The sequence below is a fragment of the Hemicordylus capensis genome, chromosome 5 (assembly GCF_027244095.1).
Source record: "Hemicordylus capensis ecotype Gifberg chromosome 5, rHemCap1.1.pri, whole genome shotgun sequence".
Taxonomy (NCBI): Eukaryota; Metazoa; Chordata; class Lepidosauria; order Squamata; family Cordylidae; genus Hemicordylus; species Hemicordylus capensis.
In genome coordinates this window covers 30,531,624-30,546,739 of record NC_069661.1, presented here as the reverse complement: position 1 = coordinate 30,546,739, position 15,116 = coordinate 30,531,624, and the positions used below count along the sequence as shown (strand labels likewise).

At 44.7% G+C, this 15,116-nt stretch overlaps 1 protein-coding gene across 3 annotated transcripts in view; it reads left to right on the top strand.

The window, feature by feature from the left end:
- Positions 1 to 935: 935 nt before the first annotated feature.
- Positions 936 to 15,116, top strand: part of TSPAN5 (tetraspanin 5) — a 124,189-nt gene continuing 110,008 nt past the window's right edge. Inside the window, exon 1 of one of the 3 annotated variants that reach the window (XM_053254086.1) lies at positions 936 to 1,633. In XM_053254086.1, the coding sequence (XP_053110061.1) occupies positions 1,553 to 1,633 (81 nt within the window). In that variant the 5' untranslated portion in view covers positions 936 to 1,552. The remainder of the gene's footprint in view (positions 1,634 to 15,116) is intronic. The other 2 variants (XM_053254085.1, XM_053254084.1) reach the window with 2 other exon arrangements.

Genomic DNA, 15,116 nt, shown 5'->3' with positions numbered 1-15,116 from the left:
ACTGGTATGGAAATAAGGGATGCCAATGCCTCAGGGATGCCAATGCAACTGCAAATTAATTGACGCATTGGCTGAACATCAGCTAAGACGTGGTGGCTCTCTTACATTTGCCAGGGAGAGTAGCTATCCCTACCCAGCTGTAGCACAGCGTCTCTCTATGATGTGTTTCTTTCCACTTATGAGCCCTTTGGGGACAGAAAGCCATCTTCTATGTAACAGCTCTGAGAACTTCTTTGGGGTGAAAAGTGGTATATAAACAATAACCATCATGATAATAATAATGGACACATCCCAATACATATCCTAATGCAAACTGTCATTCTCTTAGAGGGGGGAGATGACTGTTTTGCAGAACTCAGCATCGCATCTCTCCAGTATCTATTGTTAGTGTGTCGTGTGTGTTTACGCTTGTGACTGAGCCCCTTTGGGCCAGGTAACCCCTCTATTTTCTTTTGCTATGTGAGCCGCTGAGGTTATTTTCTGCTGAAGACTGGTGTGTGTGTGTGTGTGTGTGTGTGTGTGTGTGTGTGTTTATGTGTATGTGTATGTATATGTATGTATACACACACACACACACACACACACACCAGTCTTCAGCAGAAAAGAACTATATATATATAAAAATAAGCGGCATTTTCCCTAACAATGACGATCACAGTCTGCAATCCTATTTCTCCAGAACGGCTGCCTGAGGCGACCCTGGGAGCCATTCTGCTGCTGCTCCAGAGACCCATGAGTTGAGGGAAGACCACCTTTCGCAGCCTGCAAGAGGACAGGCCCAGCTGCCAGCCGTGCCCTTCCCCTCCGCGAATGACGATTCCGACCGGCAGGCAGCAGCAAGCGGGTCCCCAAGGTGCGGGTGGTGGTGGGGGGGGGGCGGGGGCACGACTCTCTGCCGCTCGCGCTCCTTCACACGACAACAGGACCGCCTCCTGCTGCCTCCAAAGAGAGGGCGACCCACTGCGCGGGATTGGAGGGAAGAGCTCTCAATTAAAGCGGGCCAGTGGCCAGCTTCCCTCTTGGAGTGCGAGCGCGCCCAGCTCCTCCCTTCGCGAGGAGAGGAGGAGGAGGAGGAGAGGAGAGGAGGGGGCGGCGCTGGCGGCGGGAGGAGGCTCCGTGTGTGTGTGTCAAAGGGGGGTTGGGGCTGCTGCTGCTCGCGGCTCCTGCGGGGACCAGCCTGCGCTGGAAGCATCCCCTCCGGCGGGCAGGGCTGGCAACATCCTGCCGCCAGGAAAGCAGAGGAAGCTGCTCTCGGGCTGCAGCTCGGCCTCCTCGATGCGCTGCGCCGGCGGCGGGCGCGGCGGCGGCGGCGTCTGCATCTCCGGCTCTCGCCGCCTGCGCGCTCCCCCGGCAGCTCACCGCCGAACGGCTGTTAAACCGACCACGCAGGGAAGCAGCCCGCTCCCTCCCCGGCGCTGCCTCTAATCTGCCCTCGCCAGTCCGGCTCTCGCCCGACTCTTCGCTCCTGCATCATCCTTTATCTGCTGCTCCTCAGGTCCCCCCGCCCTCCCCAACTCTGGCAGCAAATAAAGTGTCTTCATGAACCCCAAGGATGTCCGGGAAGCACTATAAAGGCCCTGAAGTCAGCTGTTGCATCAAGTATTTCATATTTGGCTTCAATGTCATTTTCTGGGTAGGTGGAATGAGTTGTTTGATGAGTATCGCGCTTTGTGTGTACGGGAATATTATGGATGTGATTGTGTGTGTTTGTGATTTTGTAGATGTATCAAATATGTACTTTTCTATTTTTTGGCCTTTTAGACATTGTGTGTGTGTAAAATCAGCCCTGCAAGAAAATTACTCTTAAGGGGCTTCATCATGGTGCATGATGGAGTTAAATATATGGGACAATCTAGTTAAGTGGCATGAATGTCACTTACACAGTGGAGTGAAATGCAAGGAAAGGGGTGGGTTACATGTCTGTGTTATGGTGATCTTTTCAGGAAAACGGTGTTCTGTAGATCCTCTTCCTGATCACAGGATTGCATGTAACCCCCCCCCCCCCCCGCCCGCCGCTGCCAGCTTTCCTGATGTTCTTAGAATGGCCTTATTTTTCGGCCATCCTCCAAAAAGATCTTGTAAGGTGTGACCCTCTTCTCTCCTCCTCCCCAACTGTTTCTGTTATGATTTAAAGGGAAGGTTGTGAGTATTCTTTTGGACCTTCCATGGCCTGAGAAAGCACCAATCTCTGTTTTTGTTCCAGTGTTCCTGGAAGACTAGGAGCCATGTAGTTTGAGAGGGGGATTACACAATGACTGTAGGCATGGAGTGTGTGTGTGTTGTGATAGGGCACTGTTATGCAGCAGCAGCAGCAACAACAGGAGAAGGGAACTGTAGACTTGGTTGCTGCAAAAGTCTCTAGGATCTACAGGGATTAGGATAAGCATTTGCTTGAGACTGGCTGTGTTCTGATCTGATCCTGAGTCACCCCTCTGCGACCTTTTTAATTATTTTGCCGTTCCAGCTAGCACATTGGAATATTGCACCATTTATACTGTTTGAAATTGTATTTCTCCTCTTTGTGACGACTTTGGGTACTCCTCTCGCTCTCTAAAAAAAGCATTTGCTATATATCTGTTTTTAATGAAATGTTAGGCTTCTACTGTATTGTTAGCTAGCGTGGATCTTTGGGGAAGATTTTCAAATATAATGCATTCATTTATTCAAATATTTGAAATATGAGTAAATATTTCAGAAATAGAGGATGGTATGTATCCCAGGAACAAATGAAATAAGTCTTTTGTATTCATTGTGGTGTTGTGGGGTTGGTTTGAAAGTTCTCCTGAACTGACCCTAAAATTGTGAGCAGTACATTACGTAAAGGAAATTGATTCCTACTGGGGGAGAAAGAGAGGGGACAGTGTGCTTGTATGTGTGTATGCATGCGTGCGCACACACACACACGTTTACTGTGGAACTCTTTGAGCCAAGGCAGGTTTGGACAACATCGTCTTCAACTAGTTTATGGGGACATGCATTACAAGCAATTTCAGATCTCTTATTCCATATTAAAGGGAAGGAAGTGTTGCACATCCCCTTCATGTTGTTGAGTTTGAGCTTTTATTGTTTCTGGCATGTGGGTCAAAAGTTAATGGAGATGTGGCTAAAGGCCTAGAATGGGAGCAAGGTGTTAACGCTGCTGCTGAGGACCTGCCAATTGAGCATAACACTTCATGCATATGATAAACTGGGCTCTTGTCCACAAAAGCATTTGCCACAATAGATGCATTTGTCTTCAGGGTGCCACAGGTCTTCTTGTTGCATCTGTCTGCTATGGTCTTCCTAAAAAAGCAAAGGCAAAGTCCAGTATAAGGCAGCCCTTGTTAGAAAACCTAAAGCCCGGACTGGGATAGAAAAGGCTCTGCAGAATCTGTGTGGTCTCTGGTGCAGCACAAGGAGGTGTAGGCTTGTGCAGAGGTCTCATGGAAGTGCTTGAACATGCCTAAAGAGATCTTTAGATACTGCCTGTGCCAAGCTTGGAGAACATCAGTAGCTGTACAGTACTTCCATCAACACATAAAATGATTCTATATTTCTGACATTGGCAATAGGAGGGAAATTGCTTGGATACATTAAGCAAAACTGATTTTATTTTAGCGAGTGGTGTGATGCATTTGAGGCTTTAAGGCTCTCTTTCCAAAGGTATCTTCCTTTTTTGCAACTCTTTCTAGAAAGGGAAAGTAACAAAGAAAACTAATCTTCAATAGCTTTTAAAAAAATTATTTTTTCCATGGAGTGCTGTAGCTCTCTTGTTTTCCCCCTACTATTACTGTCCTCTTTGTGTCCCATCTGTGCCATTACAAATTTGGTGCAGTGCTCTGCAACAGCTGTTTAGCTGTTGTGCATGAGAAATGTTATCATACAGATGTTCCCCAGCTGACAAAGAGAAAGCACTGTAGAATGCAGTGTGTGTTTTTCTTAAATGGGTTCTAGACCTGTGGGTTTTTGGAAAAGCATTGAAAATACACAACTTGCTGTGTTGACAAAATTGACTTTTCTCCCCAATTCCGTTCTGATCTCTTGGCATAATTTCAGTAGCTTGTTGGCTGTAATCCTGTAAATATGTGTCTATGCTTTCATCCCAAGGGGAGCTGTGCATTTAACCAAGCTCAATACTACTTGAGGAAAATAATATGATGCCTTGAGTTGCCAGTCTAATTTATCCCAGGCAGTATCGTCATTAGATTCTGAGCTTTTCTTCCTATTGAGAGGTTAGAGACGTGTTAATGGCTGCTGGCTCAAATTGCTCAGATATTCTCAATAGAGATGAAATTGGGAGGGTTATGTTGATGTTCTTTCCAATTTCCCAGGTTCCAAACGTGCATATTGAAATCCTCATTTCAATTCAGTTGTCATACTTTGAATTTTTGTTTTGAGCTTTAGGCCTAGAGCTGTAGTGTATCTTTAGATTCTTTCTTTGTGAGGTTTAATTTCTATGTTTGCACACAACATGTCCAGCCTTTTGAATTCTTAGGGTTATTCTATCAGCATGGACCTAAAGTGCCATCTAGCAGTGGGTCCTGGATTTCCTCCAGTGTTACAGTGGCCTTTGGCAAGCGTCACTGTGCTCTTGGCTCAGTTGCTCTGGCCTCATCAAGAGGCAGAACATCTTCGGACCTCGGAGCAGTTCCAGAGTTAATGAGCAACTTTTTTGTTAAATTAAACAGCATATCTACTGCCTACGCTCCATGAGTGTTTAATTGCACCTTATTTGTACAGATTGGCTGCGAGTCCTTTGGAGCCTTCTGATGGAGAACCAATTGGGCATGAGATTAATCTTGCTGTCTGACAATCGGAGCAAGGTCGGACAAACCATTGCAGCGAGAGAGCACCCTGACAGTGCAGCGGGGAAGCAGCGGTTTTGATTTGTTTTGTTGACAACCTTCCCTTCCTCACAAAGCCCTTTGAGCATAGGTGCTCTTACTCCTGGACTTCTGGGCCAAAAGGCCAGGGTCTCCACAGCCCCTGCCCCCCCCCCCAAATCCTCTTTAGTCTGTCCTGGGTGGTGTGGTCACCAGGCAGAACATGATGATGCACCTGAAAATATGTCCCTGAGGATTGCACAGCCCTTGGACATATTTCCGGGTGGCACAGAGGGCTTCCTAGGGAAGGGGTGTCAAAAATTGCCAATTCCTCACTGCATTGGTACAGTAAGTTGGGAAGTTCTGTTAGGTTCTCTCACTGTACTGATGCATCCTTGCTCTGAATGTCAGCCACTGCTTACTGTGACAAAGTTAAAGAGGAGAAGAGAATGCTTATAGTTATTTCTGAGTGTTAAGGCTTGCACCTGCTGCTTGTGTATGCACTGCATTAATAAAAACATGTAAACCTTGTTTTGACCTATAGCCTGGGGGTTGTTTCACACATCACATAAAGACATATTTCTGAATCTGTATTTCCTTGTGTAACATTAAACATATGAGCTGGTAATGCACGGATCTGACTCTGCAACTTCTATGATGTTAAATGTATATCCTCACAAAAGTTGCTTGGCTGAGAGTGTGAACTACTTGCTTGCATTGCTCACGAAAATGCAGTCCTAGGATGACCCCGAATCTGCAAGCATAGCCCAAGCTAATGTTTGAACAGGCTCATCATTTGACTCTTGCCTGAAATACTTGCACAGATCTTATGTTTAGGGCCAAATTACCTGTGGTGTTCAAAGCATCATCATTAGATAGAATTGCTACTTTAAAGATGAATGTATTGCCTAAGGGTTTTTTTTTTTTTTGCTTTTGAATGTTCTCTTATCACCACCAGCATCCATTTTAAAAGAATGGCAGGAAATTATTATCGAGTTTACAGGCCAATAAACTCCCTAGAGTTTCAATGAAAACTTTGTATAAGCCATTGAATATGGGTGGCTTGGACTCCTTTATATGAAAATATATATATTATGAAGCAGCTCTTTTAACCCAACTATTGTTTTGATGCTCTGGAGACAGAGCAATATACAAATACGACAGATTTTTATATACTGCTTTTCAGCAAAAGTTCTGAAAGTGCTGAAACCATGGTATTCTATTCTGCTCCATCCCTTGGTAGATATTAACATAAGATTTCATACACCCATCTTGAATCAAACTTTAAAGTGTGATTAACTCATAGTCTTTCCATAACTGAATATACTCTGATCTGGCTGCTGCTGACTAAAGGGAAAACAGACCTTGTTGGAGCTGACAACGTTTTAAACATAGTGGCTGACATGATGTGGAAAATTACTCAGAGTAGTCCCATTGATACTAAAAGTGCAAGCTGGGCATTGTCTATTAATTTCAATGGGACTACTGTGCATAATTTTCTGCATCATGTCACCCTGTGTGTGGTCTGGTCCTTAGTTAGAGCTGGCGCGGAGCTAAGGTACAAACTCTCAACTCTCAATTTGGCAATCCAATTCTATGTCCCTGTTAATTGGTGGATATGGTTGTATTATGTAATATGGAAGATAGTGTTGAAATTAGACTCTGGATATAGGAGATCCATTTCAGTTCCTTGCTCAGCCATTCAACTGGCATCTTTTTTCACGTGGCTTAACTTCTCCTCCTCCTCCTCCTCATACTTTATTTACGGTCTTTGACCAAAAGAGAAATAAAAATCTTTACATAGTTAAAAGGAAAAATATTAATAGAAAGTCAGTTACACATAAATGGATAACAGCTTTTGATTAATAATAATTACACATAAAAATAAAATAAAATAACGGCATTGGAAAGGCGTAAGTGTATAGGTATAATTTAAAATTAACAGTAAGGAACCCAAAGCTGTATTCTATTCTTTTGAAGTTCTTAATCTGGTGACCACATAACAAAATTTAGCCACAACATATGAAATAGTTGCATCTTTATCTGCTAATAAATATGCTACAACAAGATCCTCAGGTTGTCCCCTCATATCATTTAACAGTGGGCTGATTAATTGAGATCTCAACTTAACTTATCCTGTTTAAGGCCACCATTCGCTCTGAAACTAGTCCTGAACTTAGTGCCAGTAATGTTGAACAGAGAAGCAGTAATCTGCTTCTGGTAGAGTACAGCTCTTTTCATGAGACATCAAAAGGGCAGGCAGGTTGAACTGTGAAGTGTAACTCAACCTTTGTACACAGAACCCAGTCAAGCTTGAACTCTGGATTTCTGCATACTTGCAACCAGTGTTCCCTCTTGCAGGGATCCCCAGATGTTGTTGACTACAACTCCCTGAATCCCCAGCTGCAATGGCTTTTGCTTGGGGATTATGGGAGTTGCAGTCACCCGCATCTGGGAATCCCTGCTAAAGGGAACACGGGTTGCAACCAGTTCATCGTTCACACATAGGTGCAAATTACAAGGAGTGGCTTAAAGGCAGTGGTAGTGTGAAACTAGTCAATTGTGTGTGAATCTATTAAAAATATGTTGATTAAGAATTTGCCCCTGATGAATTTGGTACACTTTATTATACATTATATATAACCTACAAGAATGGTGGGTTAGAAGTCTAAACTTCCAAGAGGCAGTCCGTTTTGGGGGTGGGGTGGGGGGAAGCAGGATTAATAAATAATAATTAACTTTATTTGTTAGCCACTCCGTAACAAATTGTTCTCTGGGTGGCTCACCACAACGCAATAGTTTTTGAAAAGAACCCAATAAAAACAAATCATGAAACAAAATTAATCTAATATTAAAATCAGTAATACCTCTTCTAAGTTGTAGCCTGCTGGGATACGTGCATTTGAAAACAATTTGCTTTCCCCCTTCAGAATTATTCATGTGCAAGTTTACATAGAGCAGCAAAAAGCCCATGCAACCAAAGACCCTCTGACTACCTTCTGGATGGGGCGTTTTATAAATGTAATAAATGAATAAATAAGAAACTAGGTGGCAGCTCTAGTGAAAATTGCCACTGTCTCTGTGGAATTTGTTTGGGTCCCAGGGCATAGTCTGAGGGCACTCGATACAGCCACTTTGCCAAAGCTAAGCTGGCCTATGTCTGCTCCGAGCCTGGATGGGTACCTCATGTATGCTACCTTGGGTTCCATGAGGGAAGAAAAGCAAGCAAATCTCTCATAAGCTTTTTGTGTGGCTGAATTATTCCACCAGTTTTGTATCCTTGCAGCCTTTCTGAAGTACAGCAGGTGTAGGTGTGTGGCAGTGTCCTCTCTCCTGGTTCATTCTTGCAGGGTAGCTGCTCTTCAATGGCTGTTGTGGTATGGTGGGACAGTCCAGCTGGCCCAAGAGCAGGCCGGTGATATTAAGAATGGCTAAGCACTTGAAATACTGAGGTGAATTTCCCCCCTTTCCATTTCATGTGGTGTTTATCATGGTGACTCTAGAGTTGTGTCCCTCAAACGTCTTACTAAAACGAGACTACTAACATTTTCTCTGTGTTTGGAATTGTACCAGCCTCCCCTGCCCCTGTGTGCTTGGAAAAAAAGAAGTCCTTGTTTTATAGCTCATTAATGCCATGCTTTTACTAGCTTCTCGCAGCGTGGCAAACGACTCTGCCATGCAGGATTTTATCGCACAAACCAGGAACCTGTCTGACCTAATGATTCACTATCTGCTTGCAAGATATTCTAGGATGCAGATTCACCAGTACATTCAGTCATTGTTTTGCGCCTTAATTTTGCTGAGCATGTGCAAGGGATTTTCCCTAAAGTTAACCAAATGTGAGGTTAAATTGTCTGATTTACTGGGAGGTTGACAGAAAGTGAACTATATCTGGTTATGTATGAGCCCTCTTGGGAAGGGCAGAGAGCAAGGTACGTGGCCCTTTGTTGGACAGTAGCTAGCTGGAACTGCTTTGGATTCTGCAGAACATCAGTAGTATGTTGTGAAAAGTGACATCCAATCCCTTTTCTATAGCAGCCACTTCCTAAAAACTGGAAGCCACTGAGGTCATTCACACAATCAAAAACTGTGTTTCTCTACTCAGGCTTGGGAGCTGTTTGTGCTCCCAATTTTCATTTGTATGGAAGCAAGGTAGGAGGAAAACCTTGGTAGCTTTTCCTCCTACCTTGCTTCTACATAATCACTTCTACCCAGGTTGTCCTCTTACCTTGCTTTCACACAACCGAAAATTGGGACCACACACAGCTCCCAAACCTGGGTAGAACATAGTTTTTGATTGTGTGAATGACCTCACTTTCTAAAAAATGGAAGCTTTTTGCGGTGGGAGGGGGTAACAAAATTTGTCAGCTGTTCTCCCTTCTAAATATGTATCTTAGCTTAGGATTGCTCTTGCATTAGTGGGATCTCTATTATTTCTGGATACTCTTGCACTTGTGTCCGTACATGCACACCCACCCACAAATTTAGGCTTAACTCACAAGCCAGCTATTTAGGTTAGCACCAATCCTCTCTCTTCAATCCTTTTTGGGCACACAGACAGAGCTTGTAGGAGAGAAGTGGATCTTCTGTCACTTTGTACTGGGATATGCTGATGGTAAAAAACAGTGGGAGCCCTCTCCTACTGCTCAGAAAGCATTCCTGCTGTTTCTTAGTTTTAAAAATGGCAATGGAAAGGAGACATTTGGAGAGGAGATCTGTGCGGTTCTGGGTGTCCTGCTTGCCAGAGGGCTGGGGGCATTCCTCACTGGCAAGTGGATTTGTAGGTAGCGGTGTGTGTGGGGGGGGGCAGGGGTGGGGGGGGAGATGGGGACTGAGCGTTTTCTTTGATTTTATGATAGCCAGAAAAAGTGCAGAATGGGGGTAGTGGCCATAGGACTTCGATTTCTAAGAATCCTGGGTTTCTTTTCTTTTTTTAAAAAAATGGGAAGCCCTTATTTCTTTGAAATTCAGTTGAAAGTGTTTGCAGAATGCCTCCTGAAGAATCTGAGTTGTGAGATGGGTGGCTGAGTCAGGATGTGTACCTACTGAATAGTTCTTTTTGGCTGAAGAATGAGCTCAACTCCACCCTGCCTCTTCTTCTGTAATGAGACGTGTGCAGCCTATGAATTGAACCCTGACAGCCTTTTCCTGATTGACGCTCTTCCTATGCTTAAAGATGGCTGTCTACTTTGCATTTATTTTTCTGTAAGTGCCTAGTGTGTGTATCTGATCAAATGTTTGGGTGCACTTCTTCATTTTTAAATTTTTTGTTTTAGAACCTGTTTAAACTTGTAGTGGATTAAAGCCTTTGTCTCGGAGCAAGCTCACGTGAGGGAAAGAAATGCTGAATCATCCCTGCTGAGCTGCCTGGCTAGGCTTCTCCTAAAATTATTCTGTATTATTGGTAGGTTCAAAATGCTGCCCCCCCCCACCCACTTTTGTCTACAGAAACTCTCTGGGCTTGGAGTGGGATAACCCAGAAAAGAACTGTCTTGATTTGGCTCTTGGACAAGTACAAAAAACTTCCACATGCAAGCCTACACATGGTGAGAAAACTGACAGCTGTTGAACGTTTTGAGGACGTGTTTGCACCAGAGAAATCCCTCTTCGCCCGCCCTCCTTTCCTGAGTTGAAAACCAACTCAGAGAGGCTAAAAAACCAGTTGTATTCAATTACTACAGACTGCTTCCATCTGAGGCTTTCTCAGCTTTTAGATACAGTTAAGAATACTTAGTAAGATTACAAAAATAGGTTGTCTTAATGCACGCTTAAATGTTTACAGAGGCTTTTGCAATGCTGTAGGTGCATTAAGTGTAGGCTAGTGTTTCTTATTTCAATTACATTACAGGTAAGCTACAATAGAACAGTATCCAGAATATGCAGAGCACACACACCAAAGAAATATAACTTACCTAGCTCAAAGTCTGACTAAACAAACTTTCCCCTAAACTTCCCTTTTCCTTGAACTCACCAAACATCTGATGAGACTTCAAGCCTCCTCTCTTCCCAGGCTTTACAATGATCCTCCTGCAGCCAGCCTCCTTGGCCACATGTCCTCCTATGCACCTCCAGCGTAGCTTCTTTGAACAAAGAACTCCCTCCTTTCTGGCAACAGGTCTCTATATTCTACCCACCTGGTGTGCTGATTGGCTGAGCCCTGGAGTTCACCAGCCTGTCAGTCAATACAGGTATTGACTTCCTCTTAACTCTTCCTCTTAACTCAAGGGGGTGGGGAGGCTGGTCACTACAAAAGTAAACTGGCTTTATGATTGGCAGGCCTTTGTGTCAATCAGTACTATGCCCAGCTCTGCTCTGAAAAGTGAAGTTGTGTACTTTTTTGTGATTGATAAGGGGGAGCTGGCCAATCAGCACTGTGCAAATCTGGCCTCTACTAAAAGCACCACCAGGTCTTCCTGAGTTTGACCTGGGCAAAGAAGCTGTATGTATGTGTGTTGATAGCAGCAGAAATATGTACATGAGTAGGCTCACTGCTAAAGCCTAAGATTTTCAGTGGTTGGTGGTAAGGCTTCAGTGCCCTTGTGTCTTGTCACTACCAAAACCAAAATAATTCTTTAACTAGCAGATAATTGAGAAGACTTTTGAAATATTGATTATATTAACGTATATATCCTGCTAATCAGCCACATAGAGCTCCCATAGCAGATGGCAGACATTAACAATCATTACAGCCTCAAAAGAGTAGAAACTCAACATGGACTTAAAGTATGGCAGAATAAAAAAGTCTTCACAATCCATCAAAGCCATTGGAGAGGGAGCCTGATGGACCTCATGAGTTCCTCAGTCTGGGTGCCATCACTGTGAAAGTCCTGTCCTGTGTCTAAAGCAACCAAACTTCTGACAGCAACAGGATGTGTGCAGCAAATCCTCCAATGAAGATTGCAGTGAATGGGCACTCATGTTAGAAGGTGGTGGTCCTTCAACTATCCTTGTCCCAAATAGTCTAGATAGGGCTTTATGGTCATGATCAGCACTCTGATTTCTGCTTGAAATGATTTGGAAGCCAGAGCAGATGAAACAGAATGGGAGTAGTATGTTCCGAGAATATCAATTTCTGGCAGATCCATTAGTGGTACTACTTAGCTTCCTTGAATAATCTATAGGCAAATTAGATGTGGAATGGTCAATAATTTTGATTAAGGAGGCTAAAATAGAAATGGCGAAATGTTGGAAATCCTGTAAATGTACCTCTATAACAGGCTGAGGGTTGGGGTTAGAGCTGGTTACTTTAAGAGAAGTATAACTAACAAACTCTTATTTATGACTTTGGAAAATGACATAAAATATTAAAAGTCATATTATCATTTGCATTACTACTTAGAAAACACACATTAGCAGCCTTACCTTTCTAACTTTGGGTATCTGTTTACTACCCTGGATATTTGCTATATTTTAATAATAAAATATTTAAAGTATTGCAATAGCAAAATAATTTAGAATAATTCGTGCAAAATAAGATGTTGGAATCATGCTCAATTTGTACAAGTTACATAGCTTGCAGAGTTTTTCTTGGTGAAGAGTCTGGATTATTGGAGGAGAAGCAGAATTTTAATTTTTTTTAGTCTCCATTCCACATGGAAAGCACCCTTATGAGATTGCCTTGTTGTCCATGTGTCCATCCTTTTATGTGCCCCGCTCGAACAACTTTGCTATTCCTGCACCAATTTGCACTGCATTTGGTGCATATGTTGTGCCACATAGGGACACCTGAACAGCATGGTTTGTGATGATGTTGTGCACCCTGACCCAAGATGGTGTTTTCATGGTAGGTAGGCACATTAGTTCATACCTGAACTGCTTGTTTTAGTATGACTTACACACAACCTGATTATTTTCCTCCTCCTCAGTCTAGTGAGGGATGCCCAGGTTTGAAAGTGAGGGATGCCCAGGTTTTCCCCTTGTTTCTGTACTTGTGGGTAATTGGCACAGCTGCTGTTACCATTTTTTTAGCCTAGTATACATATATTTACTTTCAGCTCTTGGCTGCTGTAACAAGTGCCAATTGATGGATTTATCTCCAGATAGTAGGCTGCGATCTGGGCTCTTAAAAAGCTATTGTAGGCAATTCATTAATGATAAATGGGACTCCATAATAACAGCAGCTTCTTTGGCAGCTGTCCTTGTGTAAACCTTGTGTATCGTGGTGTAAGAACTGGGAAAAATGTAATAGTTGAGCATCTACCAAGGAATCTCTGGATCCCAAATGTTTGCAGATTGATTTTCTTGTATAGGAAAAAGAGCGGAAGCACCCCTAAACCAGTTCACTGCAGATGTAATACAAACTCCCCGCAAACCCTAGCTTGCAAATTGGGAGCAAGATCTGAGAAGTTATGCTCCTGTCCAATGTGTATTTTCTGTCATCCTTTTCTCCTTAGCCATGGTAGAGCATTACACAAATGGGCTATTCCCACAATCGCCGGAAAGCGGGCTAAGGGAGCTTAGCCCGCTTTCCGTCGATCATGGGAACCACCGGGCTCACAGGTGAGCCCGGTGCTCCCAAGGCGGCTAGCCAGCCTAGAACACCTTTCCCTTAAATGAGGTTTACGGAGCAAGTGCTGGGTTAACCTCATTCCTTTGCTTGTGTGTTGCTGCGGCAACACATGAGTAGACCCCTGACCGGGGAGCTGCAGCCAGCTTTCCGGGCTCGGGGGGGCTCTTCAGGATGCCCTGAGTGCTTGCACACAGCATCCTGGAACTTCTGGGGGGCATGTGGCCCCCGATCCACGCAGCCCCCATTGGTTCCGATGGAGCTGGCAGCCGTGTGGGCGGCTGATCCGGCTGCCCAGCTACGAGCGGCTGCTGGTTTGTGGGGAGAGCGGGCTAAGCCTGCTCTCCCCACAGAACCCCATCAGGTGCTTTGTATGTGTCGTGTGAAGTGCCCCAAACACTAACCATGGTTAACATTAAACCATAGTTTAAACTTAATCATAGGGGCGATTCTCACGATCAACAAAAATCGGGCTAGCAGAGGCTAGCCCGATTTTTGTTGACCATAAGAACCTCCGGGCTCGCAGCCGAGCCCAGTGGTTCTTGAGTGGGTAACCCGCTCAAGAACCCCTGCTAAAAAGCAGGTTTGCGGAGTGAGCGCTCCAGCAAACCTGCTTTTTAGGATCATGAGTAGCCGCGGCGCACCTTCATGCCATGCCTACTCATGAGTAGACCCCCCGGCCGGGAGGCGAAAAGCCGCCTCCCGGCTCCGGGGGTCTCCCCAGTATGTCCTGGGGAGGCTCGCGCAGGGCATACTGGGGCTTGCGGGGGCTGCGTGGCCCCCGCTCCCCCCACCGGCTCTGTCACGGAGCTGGCCATTGTGTGGGCGGCCAATCCGGCCGCCCAGGGCTCCCTGCCCACTCATCTGCGGGGAGAGCGGGCTTAGCCCGCTCTCCCCGCAGCTGTTACAAAAGCGGGTCTCACGGATCGTGAGACCTGCCTCACTGTTTGAAACCAAAGTTTGAAAAGTAGGTTTGCAAATTCTTCAAGAGGGAGAACCTGGTTAACCTTCACCATGATTAGCATGGGTTCAGAGATAATTCTAAAGTGAATGAGAGACCTATCCTCTAATTCTTTGTGGAGTTCCAAAGTGCTATTTTGATTAATTTGCAATAAACCACAGTTAAAGCTGACTAGGAAATGGAGAAAGGAATTTTCTGAGAAGAAAAAGGAAGGGAGTGTACCTTCTCAAGACTGGCTTGCAATCTGCAAATCTTGTGGCATTGCCCACTGTCATCTGAGGGTGATTTGGAGTAGGGACGGCCCTTGCCCTGTTTCCCACAAACAACCAGAGCCTCCATTCAGCTCTTCTAACACACCACACAGATGATTATGGTTGCTGAGAGCTAAGGTGAGGGAAGGTATTCCAGGAATCGGGAGAGACTTCGCACAGTACACTGTGCTGCCAGCAGTAAGGAGGACCTCATTACATCACAGCCACCCTCTGATTGGCTACAAGGGGGAAGGAGGCAGTGCAAGCCCCATTCAAGCCTTTTTGAGCAAGCGATAATCAAGTGTGCTGTGCAGAATGGGCACATTCACAGATTGCAGTCTCTCTAGCTTCAGCGTGCTCTGACAAACATGTTGGCCAGTAACTGGGACCTGCAAAAACAGGGAAAAGCAGACACACAATCAAGAACCTATGGTAGTGGGCCTACTACTCTTCACTAACCTGGGTTAAGAATGAAGGTTAGCAACAGGATTACCCAGTTTCAGACTACTGGGGCTTGGGAGATTTGCTCTGGATCACACAAGCATGCAACTTGGCAAAGAGGCACCTTTAAACATGGTGATTCTCTTTATTTAGCA